Source organism: Corylus avellana, chromosome ca2, assembly GCF_901000735.1.
Source record: "Corylus avellana chromosome ca2, CavTom2PMs-1.0".
Classification (NCBI taxonomy): domain Eukaryota; kingdom Viridiplantae; phylum Streptophyta; class Magnoliopsida; order Fagales; family Betulaceae; genus Corylus; species Corylus avellana.
Window position 1 is genome coordinate 11,941,074 of NC_081542.1, and position 20,288 is coordinate 11,961,361.

The following is a 20,288-nucleotide window of genomic DNA, read 5'->3' on the forward strand; positions in this document are numbered from 1 at the left end:
CTTCCCTTGCTAGGATTTTGGGGCACTCCAACTAAAATGGACAGAAATTTCCTCCAAATCGGTGTGGAAGAAGTATCATCCTAGCCATTTAAAATAGTGTCAAGTGTCTATAAACATTTAAAATAAACATTAAATTTAATCTAAATTAATAAACTGTTATTTATGACGTTAAGAATTTATTGTGTTCTTTAAATGTTTATAGACATTTAGCACTATTTTAAATGAGTTGAATGATATTTCCTTCATCCTGGTTTGGAGGAAATTTATGTCTAACTAAAATTATGTTCAGGGGATCAAAGGCAATTGAGATTATGCAATCATCGGATGAATATTCCCTTATGTGAATATTGAAGGAGGTTTTTGTGGTTGCGCGTGATAATGTCCATTAGTCTTTATTAAAAAGAAGAAGAAAAAAATCAAAGGTTGATGAGTACTGCCACATCTGCCGAGTAAAATGAGAGATGATTATTTATAATTATCCTTTTACATTGAGTAATGTTATATATCACTCCTATACCACTAGGTTGATGTGGCACTGCCCATCAACTTTGGAATTTTTTTTTTTTTTTTTTTTTTAGTAAAGACTAATCAAATGGCTGATAATTAAATACTGTCACATCAGTTTAATAGTATGAAAGCAGGATAGAAAATAAGTATGTAGCATTACTCAATATGAAAGAATAATTCTAAATGGTCATCTGCTTTTCTTCTTTCTTTTCTTTTTACCTTTTTGACATTTTATTTTTATTTAATAATTTTGTTTTAAATAAAAGTTCACTCAAAAGAATGATTAGCGTTTCTAATTCAACAATCATAACGAAGCATATGACTGCATGCACATGAAGCATAAGGAAAGATATTCCACCTAACTCTTTTTGCTATAAGTAGTACCCTATCTTTAATTATGTCCATTATTGTGGAAGTAAGTTTAAAAATTATATTTTTATCTCATAATTATCCTATAATATTATTAATATTGTATTTTGAATCAATATTTGGATCAGTTATTGTTACAAAAATAAAATAAAAATATAAAGATTAATTGAAAGTGTCACATCAGCATTGTGAGATAATTGTGTGATGCAATGTAATATATAATGTTGAAAAGTAGAGACGGAACTGGGTTTGGGTGACTCGGGGCTTGCCTAAAAATATGTCTCTTCACTTTTGCTTTGGTCCCCGGATAAAACATCCTAACTTCATCCCTAATCAAAAGAGATTGAACACTAACAAAGATGCTTCAATCATGGCATTTGTTGGGCGTATGCAAGGTGCCCACCAAGCAAAATGTTATAATTCATGCATATGCCTCAATAATGGTTGCTAATGCAAGTACCATATGAGTTCATAGAATAAAAAAAAAAGAAAAAAAAAATTATAACTCTTTTAAAAATTTTAGTCGGAAGAAGAATAAAGTTAGAATCTAAATTTCTGATTCATATGAACTCATCCTATATATATATATAACTCGTAGTAATATTATTTAGTAGACTCTCATATTACTGCTATACAACTATGATGATGTGGCAATGAAAATCAATATTTTGATCAATAAAGGCTTGTAAAAATAAAAATATATTACTGATATTCAGTGCCACATCATTATAGTTGTATGGCAGTAGTATGAGAGCCTACTAAATATTATTTCCCTTATATGTATGCATTTTATATGGGTCTTTCATTTTTTTTTTTTTTTGTTTAAAAAAAGGAAAATTACACTTTACCCTCCAAAGTTTCACCTAATTTGCAATTTAACCTCTAATATTTAAAAATTTGCAATGTACCCCAACAAAGTATCAAAAATTTGCAATGTAGCTACTCTGTTAACCATTTCCATCAAGTTTGACGAAAAATTGCTCATGTACAAGGCACATGCATTTTTTGGTCTAAAATTTCAAAAATTGCCCCCATGTGTTTTAAGAAATTTAAAAATACACCAAATTCAATATAAAAAATAAATAAAATAAAATAAATTGGGGTTGGCTACAGTCACCCACAAAGAGTTGGGCCATTTGGCCACTTGCGGGTGGCCAAGGGTAAAAGATCATGACCAAGAAAAGGGTTTACCTGTTCAACAACCGGGAGCATGCACAACATCAGTCTCGAACTCATTATATATATATATAATTGACAATATTCTCTTAAACTATCAAAAAATTGTCAATATTCTCTTTAAAGGCAACAAAAAAGTAAAAATACCCTTTTATATATATATATATATATATATATAAAAGTTTGGGTATATCGATTGCATGAGTGTAGATGATTGTGTAAGGGGGTATTAAATATATTTGATATATATAGGAGAAGAATAGAAAGAAGAAAAAAAAAATTATATTCCAACTCTATTATTTAAAATAAAATCAAAGATGAATCATGAATTAATGGATTTTTCGAAAGTCTAATATGTGTGAAGTGTTATTGTTTGGACTCTTCTGGTGAGTTATCGAAATTGAATTATTGAAGAAGGTAGGCAGGGGATAAGGAATATTGAGAAGAAAAAAAAAAGGATTATTTGTGGGGAATACAATAAATAATAACATAAACATAAAATCAATCAATGGGAGTAGTTTAGTCTTGTCACTTGTCAGTAGCCTCCAGGTTAGGCAGCCAGCGTGGAAGCATTGATCGTTAATTGACTAAAGCGTTTGGTGCGTTTTGTGTTGCTGTAAATGACAAATGTGGCTGCCCAAGAGAAAAAGAAAGAGAAAGAGAGAGAGATTAGATCGGACCAAGTTGAAAACAAAAACTTTGGGTACGTGATGTGATGTAACGTTTTTGGAATTAATAGAGATATGATATGTACGTATGAATGGGGTTTTGAGGGATAGATTTCGTCCAAATTGGACATAATTTATAAAAGTATTGAACATTCACATGTTTTTTATAATTTAGGGAAATTACTTTTAGACCTCATGAATTATAATGTTTTGGTACTTTTTTTTTTGAACTGCTAACTGTACTACTTTGCCTATATGAACTATCATTTTATAACAAAAAACTCATTCCGTCAGTCAAATATGTTAATTCAGACGGTCGACCTGTCACTTTGCCTCCATAAACTATAACATATTATCATTTTGCTCCCATAAAATACTACGCATTGTCACTTTGCTCCCATAAACTACAACGCATTGTCATATTAACCGTCTGAGTTAACGTATTTGATTGACGAAATTGAGATTTTGGGCACAAAATGATAGTTCATGAGGGCAAAGTAGTACAGTTGGCAGTTTATAGAGCGAAAGTGCCAAGACATTATAGTTCATGGGAGCAAAAGATAGTTTCCCCTAATAATTTTTTCTTTTAATTCCATCCATATTATTAAAAAAAATATGATTTTTACGTGTTCAATAAACACGAGTAATTTATATAAATTAAGTTAAGAGGAAGATTCTCTAACCTAATTTAAAAGAAAATTATGGTCAAAAGATGATTGAGTTATGAGTGAATGATGTGTAGCATGCATCTTCTAAATAGGTTCCTACTAGTATAGTAGCTGGAAATATTTCTAGTTTTCCATCATTTCCACTAGAAAAACGGAAATCATGTCAGTAAGTTAAGGCGGTGGTTTAAGTCTCAAGGCAATTCTTATGCGTTAGGTACCCATTAAGAAATAAGTTTGAAAACTCGAAATGGGTATCATTCACTTCTTATTAGTGTCAATCATATTGGATTCCATTAATATTGTGGTTGGGTTAAGCTATATCTCAATTGATCTTGATGCTTGCGGTTCTTCATTGTCTATGCCCCTCCTGAGTAATTTCATAACTGCTAGCTAGCCAACTACAATCGGTCTTTACTTTTTATTGTAAAATATATATATAGGTTGAGGTGAGTTGTAAGTTTTGATAGGGTCACCTGGTGATGCTTAGAGTCACTCTGACTTCCTTCCTTACAAGCTAAACAAACGCCAGTGAGTAGACTGAAGGCCAAAGTTTTCCCATCACAAAATAAAATTTTCCGTTAAAGCAGGCAATACGCACCCAACTCGACACCTAACACTTTTTTCCGTTAAAAAAGAAAAAAAGTGTTTTCTTTTTTCTTTTTTAATCATTGCTATTGGATATTGAAACTTCAGCAAAAAAAAAAAAAAAAAAAAACTTCAGCAAAGATAATTTGAACCTGCAATTTCTGTTTCTTATTTGCTTTACAATTGATTTCTATTTACAAGATGCTGAAGAATAATATGTGGGTATATTTATAAAGAATGGACAACATTCTTTTATTGAACTGGTTTTATAAGATAAGTTAGACCCACAAATTTCAGTTCAAATGATTTCTATTTGTAATGGGAACAATCTTGCACATTCCACAAATTATTATTATTATTTTTGGTAATGTGTTTTCATGAGAAATTAATAAGTGGGAATGAAAACTATAATAAAAATTTTAAAAACTTGATATTGTAAATATTTTTTTAAAAAAAAGAAATCATGGCACATATAGAATTTATTGAAAAAATTTAGATATATTGTCAAACTTTCACATTAATTTATTTTCTCAATTTTGGATTGTTCTTTTAAGTTAATGTGCTGGTGAACATATAGACATTCTTAATATATTTTAAATTTATAAAATATATACTTGTAGTTAATGTATTGATAAAATGTATAGACATTTCAAAAAATGAAAAAATATAGAAAATAACTAAGGAAATTAACATGAAAAATAAATTATAAGAATAATACAATAATATTTAATTTGTTCATTTATTTTTGTTACCTATATTATTTAATATTTTTAATAATCAATTTTATTTTATTTCTTTCTTCTAATCCTGCCCCTCTTAAATTTTGGCTCTTCCACCTAATACCTATTAGTACAAACCACGTGAGAGTAAATTTTACCATTAAACCAACAACTTTCCATAGTACTACTCTATACCATAGGAATGTCAGTCCAACAATTAACTGTATTAACTACAAAATAATAATAATAATAATAATTTTCAACTGTATTTGTTGGATCATAAAAGATGCTTGCATTGCATATATAACACATTTTTCTTTATCCAATTGATTTTGGTTTTCGAAATAAAAACATAAACAATTAAATAAATAATCTAAACTATAAAATATTTACAAAATATTTAAAATTACTTTCACTTTTATATTGTATCAAGGTATTTTTTCAAACAAAAAATAAAAAATATTATCAAATTAAACAAAATTTATTTATGGAGTAACTTCACTGAAGACTCTTAAACTTGCACTCGATTCGACAAACCTCCCCTAAACTTCAAAATTTCTCAATTTAGTCTCCTGAACTTTCAATTGCTCTCAATTTGAACCCTCTCGTCAAAGTTAACCGTTAGAAATATTAAAAAAGACCTAAATATCTATGATTTTTATTTTTTTTAAAAATAAAATAAAATAAATGTTTTGGAATTAAGAGTAAAATTGAAATTTTATAAAAAGTCAAGGGTATAAACGTTATTTAACGTTTAAAATCTGATTGAGGGATTTAAATTGATTGCAATTAAAAGTTCAGATGACTAAATTGAGAGATTTTAAAATTTAAAAAGAATTTATCAGATAAGATAAAAGTTCAAAGATGATAAAATTACCTCTTTATTTATTTTTTCACAAGATGACATCATTAGAAGAGCAAGCAAGAAAGCCAGCAAAAGAGAGGTTCCTTCACGTGAGGGAGGATTTTCACTGACCACCTGGGGGCATATAATAATGGAGCACAAAAGCTTGAGAATGTGACTTTACAAAAGCGGAGAACATTGAATTTTGGACAAATTTTATCTCTAAATTGTGAGAAAAAAAAAAAAAATTTTAATTTAAGCTTGTTGGTTTTGACATAAAATGTTTTTGGAAAAGTTCACTTTAAACTCATTTTGAGAAGATTCTTCCAAAATTCAAAAACTCTTAATTTATACATTTTGAATTTTCAATTTCAATCAATTTATCACATACGTCAAATTTTAAACATTTAAAGTGATAAAATGACATTTATACCCTTACCTTTTTTATAAAATTCTAAATTTACTCTTAATTTCCTTCCTTAAAAAAAGAAAAGAAAATCGAAAGGTAATTTGGTCTTTTTAGGCATTTCCGTTAGAAGTTAACAGCTAAAACTAATGGAGGGGCAAATTGGTTGAAATTGAAAGTTCAGTGATATAAATTGAGAGTTTTTGACTTTCAAGGGAGTCTTCTCAAAACGTGAAATAGTTCAGAGATTTAAAGTAAAATTTCTCCAATGGTTTTTGTTGGATAATATTTTCAACGAAATCATTTAATAAACAAAAAGATTTTTCAGCATTTATCTCATATGGAAAATGAGCGGTGGCGAAAACCGGTCGACGATTTCCAGCAACCTTTGATGGCGGCCCGACAGTGATTCATGGGTTTGAGAATGAGAAAATCAAACTAAAAAATGGTTTATCGAATTTAAAATTGGAAACCATTTTTTGAAACTAAAGAATCTTTTTTGGTCAAGCTGAAAAATATTTTCGATCGCACATAACATCGAAAAATACGAAAACATTGTTAAAAAAATATTTTACGACGAAATGAACCGATCTTTAATTTATTAAAATGATACATGTCTTTAAAGTATGTGATTCTCATATACATTTAATAGAGTATGTAATTTTTACATGTATTTTAAAGAGAGTATGTAATTCTCACACGCTCTAAATATAAATATGAGTTTAATAAACTAAATTAAATGAATTTTCTTCTATTTAATTTGGAGGAAACTTTTCTAAATTTTCGATTTTTTTTTTTAACCATTCTCATAGACATTCTGGAACGATAAAAATAAAATAAAAAATTGTTTTTATCTGTATAAATATAATTTGTAATAAAAGAAAGAGCACAATAATTGATGTTGAAGGAGACTTTTTGAAGGCAAGGATTAGAAGCATGTATGCGTAGGAGGCCATCATCATTATGTTATCTTCAATTGCAGTTCGCTTTTTTCAAAGGTGGAAATTTCTGACATACCCCAGATTCAACTATTTTATTTCACCTTCTGTGATAGGGATATATATATATCCCTATCACAGAAATTTCCATCTTTGAAAAAAGCGAACTGCATTTGAAGATATATATATTCTCCATTTTCTTTCTCGCCCACAAATAAAAATAAAGTTCTTTTTTTAAAAAAAAAAATCAGAATAGATATACTGTTTGTTACATTTCTAAAATAGAAAGAAAACCGAGGTGAAAGATTAGAGTTGGCTATGTAGTGAGGTTTTTGTCCTGTATTGGATATATATAAAGAAAAATTACTGTTAATATATTTAGAGTAATGCAACGTACATTTATTTTTCTACACTTAGGCGGCTTAAAATTATCATGGATTTGTGGTTGATTTTTATTGAATTTTAATTTAATAATAAATTTACAAGCCACCTATATAGGGGTATAAAAAAGTGGGAGTGTGTACAATATTACTCATATATCTAAATAGACTTAAGCTCATACGCTTAGACTTCTAGGTTAAAAATAGTGTCTTAATTATATGCATTTTAACTTGCTATTCACACACAAGGGCCGGGAAATTTGTAGTGAGTACAAGTGTTATGTTCCATATTGAAACTTGTGAGTGTTGTGTTCCATGTTATGGACGTAAAGACATTAACTTATAGCCTTTCAAATTAGAGTGATATTCAAATATATAGGGGTAATTACTAGGGGTGCAAAGGCGGGCGGTTTTTAACCGCCCGCTAACCGCTAACCGCTATAACCGCCAACCGCCTAACCGCCTAACCGTCTAACCGCATTAACCGCTAACCGCCTAACTGCCATAACCGCCTAGCGGTTAGCGGTTAGCGGTTATTGGGTCTACTAACCGTAACCGCTAACCGCTAACTGCCTTTTTATATAATATATTTTTATAATTATAATTATAAAAATATTTATACATATAACATAATCACTTGATCATTAAATCACAATTTTTTTTTAAAATAATTAAATCACAATTTGAGTATTAATATATTATCACTATAATTTATATGATTATATCATATAATCACTTGATCATTAAATCACAATTTTTTTTAAAAATAATTAAATCACAATTTGAGTATTAATATATTATCACTATAATTTATATGATTATATCACATGAGATTGATTATTAAATCATTTGATTATATAATAACAAATTATACATATATAATATGACATAACTCATAAGTATACCAATTCATACTAATACAACAATTAAATATCTAGAGACTTATTTCCAATGTATATTATAAACCTATAAGTCTATATAAGTCTACATATGTATATAAATAATATAAATGTATAATATCAATAGTTAATCATATGATTCAATGACAATTCAAATACTTTATTCAAGACTTCAAGTGAATCATATTATTAATGTACAATGATGATATGATTCGTATAATATCAAATTAAGTAATTGACATTGGATTAAACAATGACCAATGTGTTACTTATAAACATAATTTAAGTATTAATGTATTATCATTATAATTTTAGTAATTTATATATTATCACTATAATTGATATGATTATATCACATGATGACTTGATCATTAAATCATATGATTATATAATAATAAATAATACATATATAATATGACATAACTCATAAGTCATAAGTTTACAAGTTAATCATATGATTCATGTACAATGATAATCACAATTGATTCAATTGAATTAAACAATATATTACTTATAACTACAAGTCTACAATTTAATTAAAGCATTATTAGATACTTTGCGAATTTAGGATTTAGGAGTTTGAACATTACCATTTACCATTAGATATTAAGTTCAATTCAAAAAAAAAAGATTATAAGTAAATATGATAAGAATTTAAATAATTAATCATATGAATCATATGATATAATTTAATGAGACTATATGATTATATAATATCAAATTAAGTAATTGACATTAGATTCAACAATGTGTTACTTATAATCACAATTGAAGTATTAATGTATTTTTTGAATATTTTTTAGAAAAAGAAATTTAACCATTTTTTGAAAGAAAAAAAAAAAAGAAAATTAACAATTTTGAACAATTTTGAATTTTATATATATATAATTGCTTATAGTTATATTATATGCATATTGAATAATATAAATGTATAAGATAAATACTTAACTATATGATCCAATTACAATTCCAATACTTAATCAATTATTCATGTACAATGACAATGACAATATGATTCATATAATATCAAATTAAGTAATTGACATTGGATTAAACAATGTGTTACTTATAAATACAATTGAAGTATTTTTGTTTGTTTGTAAGTTTATAAGATCAACACTTAATCATATGATCCAATGACAATTCAAATATTTAATCATAATATTTATATACAATGACAATGTGATTCATAAAATGTCAAATTAAGCAATTAGCATTAGATTCAACAATTACTTATAACAACAATTTAAGTATTAATATATTTTTCATTTTTTTTGAACACTATTTTGACAATTTTTAAACCATTTTATGAAAAAAGAAATTGAACCATTTTTTGAACAAATTTTTGACCAATTTTTTGAACCATTTGTTGAACAATTTTTTAAAATTGAACAAGCCAAAACTACGTCGTTTTAATACCCATATATATTCATCTCTTCCTAACCTTAAACTAAACCTAATCAATCTCATTCCTAGAGGTTTGTTAGTAACGAAGATTATTATTTTTTGAATTGTCATAGTATTTTAATTACAATACAATTATATTAAGCACTTTTTGATATGTGTACATGCTTGTACCTTAATATTATTATGTTTAATATTATAACTTTTCTTCTTTTGATGTCCACAGGATTTGCTAGAGGACCAAATGAGAAGATTGATGAAGTTTTAATGTTTTATTTGACTATTTGTATCATTTAATGTTTTATTTGAACTTATTTTATATGCTTTGTGTTGAACTTTTTTTATATATTTTTTTTTATATGTTGTGATAGTTATCTGAATTCTGAACTTTTTTTTGTATGTTGTGTTGAATTTTTTTTTTTTTCCTAAAAAAAAAAAGTTAACGAGTTATGATTTAATATTTAAGGAAATTTTTTTTTAAGTACAAGTAAATGTAAATTTTGGGTCAAATATTTTTGATTTTTCAATATGGGCTCTTTTTATAGCAATTGGGCACAAGAAGATATTAAAAATACAAGAAAAAAAAATGAGGGTAAAAAAAAGCCCAATTTTAAAAAAGCGGTTAGCGGGCGGTTATCTATTTCACTAACCATTTTCTTCGCTAACCGCTAACGTAAGCGGTTCGCCAGTTCTGATGATGAAATTTTACTAACCGGCCTTCGTGGTCTGATTCGCCGGTTATTACGCTACTAACCCATTAGCAAATGCCGCCCTTTACACCTAGTAATTACGGCACCTCGTCCTATTTAGCAACTTTGACACTTTTCTTCCGTGAACTATCAATTTGAGCATTCAGGCCTGGCTGAACTACGGCATATTTTATGCCCCAATTCATTCTGTCAGTCCGATGTAGCTTCAGACGTTACACCGATTCCTTTATTATAGTACAATGGCATTTATCAACTTTGTGAAATTTAAGTTCCTTTTTGTGATGGAATTGAGGTTTTGGAAATAAAATAATTCAAGTAGGATCAATGTCATGATTAATGGATGTGGGAGAAAAATGTAATTCTTACGTATATATATATATATATATATATACATATATATATATATATATATAGTGCTTTCTTGCGCAACGGCTATAACTAAAAGGTGGCGGCCCTTCCAAACCATCATGTTTTCCCATCTTTTCTCTGCAAAACTGCAAAAAGAAGAAACCAGAATTGGAAAATCAGTAATGAAATGAAGGAGAAAAGTAAAGCAAGAAGCATCATGTGCTTGGGAGCTTGTACAAGACTCAAAAGACAAAGTCGTCCTCTGAAGCTACCCACCCCCCATTACTTTAATTTGGATCTCTTTAAACATATATAAAAAGACACAGAAATATAATGCTAGTGGCTGGGCCCTCAAAGATGGGAGAGCTGATAGAAATCTAATTGTTGCTTTTGTTCATATATATGGATTAAAGGTTGTAAAAGCTCACATGCAACCATGCAATGATGATGTTAGGTTAAAGTTTGAGCAAGTGTGAAGGAGACCCAAGTGCCCCACTCTCAACCCCCAGGTTAGAGATCCAAACGCCATGTGCACTTCTTGAACCCCCACCCATCTTCATATGTGGCTTTCATGAGCTTAGTACCTTTGTTTTTTTGTGCAGAAAATCTTAATGTCCCTCCAGCGAAAGAAGAAAACATAAATGCCAATTAAGGTACCTGCCCACATTAAGTTTTCCCCCAAAGCATACAATGATCATTTATATGTACAATGTGCATGCAGATATTGATATGCTTTTTTTTTTTAAAAAAAAAATGTTTTGTTTTTTCATCTCTCTCAACAAAAAATAAAAATAAGGCTATGTGTATCGACTCTAAAACCTTATATAGTTCTGTTTTGATGTTTAAACCGCTTTTTACAGCTTTTATTGAGAGGATCGGGTTATTTTATGACACATTTCTTACTTCTGTTTTTATATTTCTCACACTGTAGCTTTCTTTTTGGGTTTGTTGTTGGGGACTCCACCTATTTTTCAGTATTTTAATTCTTGTAACCCTTTCCTTATTTGCTAAAAAAAAAACTTACCCATTTCTAGGAAAAACTCTGGTTTTGTTATACATATAATTACACTAGGGCTCCGTTTATTTTGACATAGAATGTTTTTCATTAAAAAATATTTTTATCAAAATCATGTTCAAGAAAAAAAAAAATTTCTTGAAGATATTTTTTGGCAATTGGCTCGTACGGAAAATGAGCGACAACGAAAACAAATAGCAACTTCTGACAACCTTTGACAGTGGTTCGGCAGCTTCTGACGATGGTCTGGTAGTTTCCGATGGTGGATTGTAGACTTTTGGCAGTGGTCTGGCGAACTTCGATGCTTTGAGAAAGATAAGTTCAAACTTGAAAAATGATTTATGATTTTACAAAAGGGAAATTATTTTATGGAAATTAATTAAAGAAGGTTTTCCTAATCAACTGAAAATGTTTTCAGCTTGACCACAATTCTTGGTCGTATTAAACACCGAAAAATAAAAGAAAACATTTTCAATTAAACATTTTAGGTCAAAACAAACAAACGAAAGCTAAGAAGTTGAAGACTCATTGGCCTGTGAGTCTTATCGAAAATAAGAAGTTAGTACAAGTATTATTTTATGGAGGACCTAACTACCGACAGCACCTTTATAAGGGGTCATCCACCAAAACAAACCAAAAGGCCATCGGCCTTTGGGGTACTGGTCCTGATTCCAGGCGGCCCATAATTAAAGTCCAAATGACCCACGCCTAGCAAGCCTCTAGCCTCTAGAGGAGGCCCGCCAAGCCGTAGCTTGTAACCGTACTATAAGAAGGGCTTACAGGGCCATGACCCACACACCTAATCGAGACCCTGGTGCACCAAAGTGTAGATCAGCTCACGTAACAATCTGCTCAGATCATGCATACTCACCCCACCCTGCCATGCATCCTCCTATCAAACCTAGGGGAATCTCCACGTCAAGCTCTAAAACCCTATGAGAAATAATGAGATGGGTAATGTTAGATACCATTTTTATATTCTCCTAAAATCCTCCTAAAGTGAGTTTATCAATGCAAGCTTTATGGTCCGCTGCTCGATTTTCATCTCGCAACACAATCTAAGTACTTATTCGATATTTCTTGTCTCTCATCAGTTTACATGCGTTTTCTATCAGCTCTCTAGATTTGAATCCGTTTGGACTGGAAGTCATAAATCCCACTTTTGGTTGCCTTTCGCAATCCCAAATTGATCCCCAAAACCTCACCAATTTAGCTTGTTTCGCATTTAATTCTAGCATAGACGCAAAGTATCGGGAGACAACCTCTTCAAATAATCACGTCAATGCTAGCAAAGTTTGTGCTTTCATCAAACACAACATTAGAACTTACCGTGTACCCATCAACATTTAATCTAAATGATTTATATCCTTAACACTTCGTAAAGGCTATTTTCCGATCTTCTATGCCTGCACTAGCATTGAAATATACTCAATTAAGACATCTCAATTAAGGCTTATTCTATAGAGTTTATGATCTGAGCATACAGCTTTATTTATAGAGTTTTACATGTTATTTGAAATATTTCAAATACAAACATATCCCTTAAATTAAGGTTAACAAATATTATCTAAATCCTTGATTTAGGGAATACAAAATTACATTTAATCCAAATGATTTATATCCTTAATACGAAGAACTACATCAATATTTGTCCGCGGTGGTTTGAATGAGTATCACAATTCACTATGCTCTCCTTTCTAGAGGGAGACTACTTGATTCTGTCTTTGTAAGTGCATTACCTATGCCCTTCTTTCCAAAGGGAGACCACCGCCTTGATTCTTCAATTGTAAGTGCTTTACCTATTTTTATTTTTACAACATATTAAAAACATTTCAACTTAAGGTTAAATGTAAAATTAAAAACAATGATATGAATTTAAAATAATTTACCTATATATTTGAATGTGGTGACTTTGAATAGGTGTTCATAAATACCTTTACTCTAAATGTATTTGGAGAATGCTTTGTTCAGAAACTCTTTGATCTACAAAATATCAAACTAACTAAATATTTTTTATAAAACAAGAATAAAACGTAAGTTTTGGATACTAAGATTTGGGAATCATACTGTCATTTCTTAGATCAACGCCATGGCCCTACAATTACACCATAACAATGAATAGCATGCCTCAAAGATTGCATCATGACAAACATGAGGTACATTCTCATATGAATTGCATCGGATAAATAAGTTTAAAAATGAAACTAAATTGAAGCATCGGATAAATAAGTTTAAAAAAAAAAAAAAAAAAAAAAAACTAAAATTTTCATGTTAATGCTTGCCTGCTTGGTATTTTTAGTAGCATATTTTTAAACTTAGCTAGTTCTAGGAAAAACTTTGGTTTTGTTATACTTATAATTACACTAAGCCTCCATTTATTTTATCGTAGAATGTTTTCATCGAAAATTATTTTCAACAAAATCATATTTAAGAAAAAATAAATTTCTTGAAAATATTTTTTGGCATTTGGCTCGTACAAAAAAATGAACAACAACGAAAACGAACAATGACTTCCGACAACCTTCGATGGTGGTTCAGCAGCTTCCGACGATGGTCTGGTAGCTAGTTCTAGTAAATTATTTTACGAAAAAACTGATCTAGTTCTAGGAAATTAATTTACGAAAATTAAAGAAGGTTATTCTGGTCAGCTGGAAATATTTTCAATTTGTCCACGATTCTTGGTCGTATTAGACACTGGAAAATAAAAGAAAACTTTTTGGATTAAACATTTTACGTCAAAGCAAACAAAACCTAAGATTTTTATTTTATTTTGAGTAGAAACGAAACCTAAGAAGTTGAAGACTCATTGTCTTGTAATTTTTTATTTTTTTTTTTGCAGTAATTTTTTTAATTTGAATAATAGTAAAAAGTAAATAATGTGACATAGAAAATTAGAATATTTTGATGTTTATTTTTTGGGACAAATGAAGTGAATAGTGTTTAGGGAGGCCTTAATGTTTAAAACCTAGCCCACGTCTCCCAACATTCCAATAATTGCTCTGCCAACCGTATTCTATTTACGATGGTAAACATGGACAAAATTTTCTTTCAAACTCGCTTGGAAAAACTTTTTTCAACTCAACTTATAAAAATGGTGTCCCTTGAACATGTGAAAATCACATATTTTTTTAATAGTAAGGATAGTTAAAATAAATTTTATGGAAAAATCATGGGAAGCTCACATGCTATTAAAAAAAATGACACATGTTATTTTTGTAGATTGGACTGGAGAAAATTTCTCCAACACAGTTTGAAGAAAAACTTCGTCCGATAAACTGATGCATTTGTGCAAGAGCCTAACATCCAAACTATTCATTGAAACTGGCTTGGATCTTGCCACATAAATAATAAACAATTATCTGCGTCGAACAAAAAAAAAAAGTAATGGGTGGTCGGAACAATCGAGACTCTGAGAGGTTAAGGTCATCTCGATAGATTTTGAGGCTTAAAAGCAACAAATTTAAATGGGCTTGTTTTTTTTTTTAAAAAAAAATAATAATAATATTTAAATATTAATTAAACAATTTGAGTTTAAATTTTCAGTTTATATATTTTTATTTACAAATCGTTCTTCTCTCTTTTTCCAACCAACATGTAGAATTCATCTATACTGCGGAACATTTTGTTTCAATGGATAACATATTTTGTGTCTCAAAACAAAATTTACTTTCTGAAGGACAAACTTTACTCAACTAGTTGGATTTAAGATCAGGCAAAATGAGTTTAGTTAATGTTTTAGGAGTGTTAATAATGTGACTTTCTATTTTTCTTTCTTTTCTTCTATAGTTCAATATCTTGAGATTTAATTCTTTGTAATTATTTTTTTCTCAAAATTGAGGCCTTAACTAAAGATTATTGACTAACACTTTCACCATAATTGAGGCTTTAAAGTTTTAATCAGAGAAAACTTAATTATACCATTGCTAGTTGGGGCCTTATTTCATTGGGGGCGTTAAGCAACCACCTAATTCATTTAGGCAATGAGCCAGCCTTACAAGAGGACATGAAGTGGTGTGACCACCACCGAGAGGTGAGAGAGTGGTGCAGCCTCCCCTAACCGTTTGAGGGTGGTCGACGGTTTGGGGAGTAAATGACAACGTAATAATGAACATTACAGTAGTCCTAGGACTATTGGTAGCAGATTAAAATTTGTTCGTAATGATCTAGTGTCCACTAGGACCTCAAATATTAGAAATCTATGTGCCAGTTCGGTTGTTTATGATGATAGAAAACCAAGATTATCAGTATCTTGATGGACCCTAGGGGAACTTGCGTTATGATGCTCACATAAGCCAATCATTTCACATGGAGAGAACACCATAATAGATACCTGTGAGAAAAGTGATGACATTGCATATAGAGTGAACCTTCCAAAATTCAAAAAATGATAAACTATGCTGAAGATGGTCGTCAGAGGGACCAATTAGACCGGAGCATGAAGGCAGTTAACCTGGCATTCCCATCCGCCACATATGTCAGACCTGGCTTCAAGCTGAATCTCTTACCCAAGTTAAGTTTTAAATAGGATTCAGCCTGAAAACGGTCCCTGTTTGTGGGATCACCAACCATTCCACTTAAACTAATTGCCCATCCAAAAGAATCTTCAGAATCATCAGACACAGTCACAGCCCATTGTAAATGTTTAGGGTTTGATTTATCCATTTCAATCCAACCTTCAATTCTTGTAATCTCATCAAGTTCTGATTCCAGCATTAAAGCAATAGATCCAGCTGAGACATTTTCCAGAGTGCTTGCTCTCACGGATGAAGTAGATGCTTCAACCTCAACAACTGTCTCAGGAGTCCTGTGACGTTTAAAAAGGCGTACAGGAATGGTAAGGGGTGATCCAAGACTAACATGTTGGCTTAATGATTTGGGCATTTGATGAAGACCCAAAAGTGAGAGTTTTATTCCTCGTGGAAGTTGACAGACAACTTGGCCAAAAGTGCTGAGGCAGTGCCCCATACTATCAGAACCTGGTTGCATTCCCAATCCAGAAACAAATTGAGCCAATGAAGCAACAACATTGGATTTTCTCACCATTACGCCAATGCCAATGCCACTGCCACTATGCTGATTCAGAAGGGGAGGTCCATGTGACGACAATTCGGTCAGTCCCTTTCCCTGCCAGATAAAATAAATAGTATATAACTGTAGAGCGGGAGCCTGATAACCAGTTGCGGTAAATTGAAAAAGAAAACATAGTTGTCAGCATTATACTCATCTGTCTACAACATAGTTGCTAAAACTGAAAGAGGAACATGTTCAATACCAATAGTGGTACATTCAACAAGAAAACATATAGTGCTGAATTGGATTGTTGTAAGCATTATACTAATATCTGTCTACAACATAGTTGCCAAAGCAGAAATAGCAATATGCTAGATATTATGGCCAGTCTTAACTCAAAGAAAGCACATGGGCTAAAATGGGTTGTTGTTCGCATTGTATTTGGAAGTTGATGCAGCACCGCTGCCACACATCACACATCACACATCACAAACACAAAAGCAACACGCCGAAAAATATAGTCAATTTAACTGATTTGTCCTATAACAGGGACATTATAGCCACAAAACAGAGAACAAAAAGCCACTGAAAAACCTACAGCTCAGCATCAACTGGATATCTATAAAGAAGGGTGTAATGGAGTAACATGCACTTCCAAAAACAGCTCTAACAACACCCAATCAGGTTCAGATGCAGCTGAAGTTTCTTCAAAGTAGATTAAACTCATTAATCATGTAGATTGACGTGTATGTGATGACCTCAGCATAATGAACATACAGAACACCAATACTAATATAACATTAACGAAATACTTGGTGTAAGACAACCTAGGTTAGCAACAGCACTAAAGCGAATACTGTACCTGATGGGAAGAAATTGTAGTAAATGCAACATCCCTGCATCGAGCTCCTAGTGGGATTGCAACCACAGATAACCAGTCACTGGCATTTACCTTATATGACACTTTTTCTAGAAAAAGTGATTGTCCTGAAACATCACCAAGATATCCCTTGTCTTTTTGACTGGCCACAAATTCTGCAGCAAGAGTATCTTTCTGATTGATAGTTGTTTCAAAAGTGAACCTTGAATCAATTCCAGTCCTGATTCCTGCTCTAGAAAGTGCATCGCAGTTCTTCTCATCAACATCATCCATCACCAACAAAGCCCCCAAGAGATCAACCTCTCCTCTTACATGGGTACTGGCTTCTTGGAATGGACTTCCCTTGGATGTTTTATAGAAAGAAAGTACTCTCTCAACCTTGTCTTGCCTGTCCCTGAGTTTCATCAAATCTGTAAATGCCTCCTGTTGCAACCGCTTTAGGATTTGAATCTGAAAATAATACCCAGGAAGAGTTGTAAATTCCCATCACCTGGCTAATTGCTACTTATGGAACCACCAAATTTGTCAAGGACATAAATCTGTTACATGCTTACAACAGCTGCATTAAGTAAATGGGGCGAATTTTAATCAACTTTTAATTATTCTGAATACCCAGGAAGAGAAAAAGAATAATCTCAGCATTTTCCTACAATGACTTAACTGATGCAATTCATTTCTTTATAAGTAACTTTTTGTCCCCAAGGGGAGGGGGGAAAGGGAGATCTGAACTAGTGACTTAAATGATGCAATTCATAGATGCACTTTAAAGGATTGGGACTATTTCAGAAGTAAGCTTGTTGCAATAAGCAAGATAGACCTAAATGAGTAAAAGCTGGGTCAATAGGCCACTGCTTTATCAGGAAAGACTTTCACTATTTCCCAGTCTGAAGGTTATTCATGTTTCTAGTACCCCCAACCCCACCCTCCCCCAGCCAAAGAAAAAAAGTACAAGTCACTTTTGGCACACATCATCATCATAAAAATAATTCTTGAAGATGCAGAGTTCTCGTGAATTTGACTAGTTTGCAGTGCATTTTTAAGGAAAATAGGAACCAGGAGATCATGGCAGGTGATGCTTTAGCTCTTTCAAAGGAGCTCAAAAGGCTCAAGATTACCTAAGGTTATTGATAATTCTATGGAATATCTAAGTGCTACTAGAAACCCTGATTTGATGATCCACCGAGGGGTATATATCAGAAGAAAACAGCAAGAAAAAAACAGCTTTAAAAAGGTGGGAAGTAGAATGTATTACACACTAATTCAACCTTATTAATCTTTTCAAGAAACTTTCCCAATACCCACCCCTAAATTTGTAAGTTACACACATGCATCTACTGAATCTTGAACCCTTGACAACAGCCTCCACCCTGCTCTTAATGCTATGACATGTACATCTGTTTTAAACACGAAAGCTAATCTACATTTTATAGAGAGAGCTGCTTCTGTGGGGTTGTGACACAAACCCCCAATTTAATGCCATCCACTGGATAACAAACAAGTAAGCTTATCTCACCAAACCAAAAAAAAAAAAAACGAAAACACTGAATTATTTTTCATTCTTCTCAAAACAAGTCGACAAAGAGCTTTCCCATTCAAGAGAAAACCCACCCCATTGCTGCTCTGACGGTACAGCCGCTGCTCCTCCAGAAAAATAAGCAAAACAATCTACTCTAAAACCACGAAGTGGCAATAAACCTAAAGATTTCCGAAAGTTACATATTTTATGATACCTCAACTAAAATTCCAACTAACAAAAAATCCAATGCAAATTAATTTTCCGAACGCCGCAAGATTTTCAAGATTTACGCCCTAAGATTGAACACGGTAAAAAAAAAAACCCAAGATTATCCAAACCCATGAAATTCCTATAATGAAAACATAAAAACCCACAAATTTATGTTGGGAATCAAAATCACAAAGACCAGCGGTGGTGTAGCAATGGCGGAACCGGTGGAGGAGACCCAGCTTCGAGTGAAACCAAAAAGGTAAAATAAACCCATGACATTCTTTTATTTTCTAAAAGAATGTCCAAAGCATGTATAAATTGAATTACATGAAGAACAATCATATTCCACAAACATTTCTATTATTTTTATTTTTTATTTTTGAAAATAAGTACCGGATTGCGGCGAGGTGAGTTATCACGGCGGTGAATGAGATCATCGACGAAGTCTTGGCTCGATTTTGCAAAAGCTTTCAGTTTGTCCACTGCCAACGCTACAGGGTCCATTTCTGAACCCTACGAGAGAGAAACCCAAGAGTCAGACCGCCAAAAGCTTCGATATGAAAAGCGAGAGCGGCAAGAATGATGGTTCTTTCTAGAACTGCGACATCTTCCTCAAAGCCTCAGAATGATCGCTCCGGAACAGAAAACAGAGTCAGAGAGAGATAGAGAGAGCGAGAGATCGTCGAATTCAGGGTTTAGAAAGAGAGAGAGAATTCAGGGTTTAGAATTACGTATTTTAACTTTTTAAAATATTTTTAGAACGTTACAAATTACCTGTTTTTAAAAAAAAAAAAGGGAAAAATATAAAAAAGCCCCCCAAACTACCAGCCGTTTGCGATTTAGCCCCCTGATGTTCCAAAACTCATAAAGTAGCCCCCCAAACTACCAAAATTTTTCATTTTGGCCACTCCGTTAGTCAAAACCGTTAGTCTGGACGGAAACCTCGAAACGACGCCGTTTTATTAGGGTTAAGTTACGAAATCGCCCTTATGGCATTTTTTTTTTTTTTTTTTAAAGCTGGAGCAAAACGGCGCCG

At 31.6% G+C, this 20,288-nt stretch overlaps 1 protein-coding gene across 1 annotated transcript; it reads right to left on the reverse strand.

Annotated features, from left to right (window-relative positions):
- Nucleotides 1-15,942: 15,942 nt before the first annotated feature.
- LOC132171253 (uncharacterized) lies at nt 15,943-19,962 on the reverse strand. The gene is made up of 3 exons (XM_059582523.1): nt 19,646-19,962; nt 17,509-17,976; nt 15,943-16,760 (listed from the first exon to the last, which is right to left on the reverse strand). The coding sequence occupies exons 1-3, from the start codon at nt 19,754-19,756 to the stop codon at nt 16,047-16,049; spliced, it is 1,293 nt and encodes a 430-aa protein (XP_059438506.1). The 5' UTR covers nt 19,757-19,962; the 3' UTR covers nt 15,943-16,046.
- Nucleotides 19,963-20,288: the final 326 nt, after the last annotated feature.

Bases quoted from the DNA above. Each gene is read 5' to 3' on its own strand.
- LOC132171253 (XM_059582523.1), bottom strand. From the start codon at position 19,756: ATGGACCCTGTAGCGTTGGCAGTGGACAAACTGAAAGCTTTTGCAAAA. The intron at 17,977-19,645 runs GTACTTATTTTC...TATTATTTTCAG, and splicing joins ACTCACCTCGCCGCAATCCG to ATTCAAATCCTAAAGCGGTT. The intron at 16,761-17,508 runs GTACAGTATTCG...TTTATCTGGCAG, and splicing joins CTACAATTTCTTCCCATCAG to GGAAAGGGACTGACCGAATT.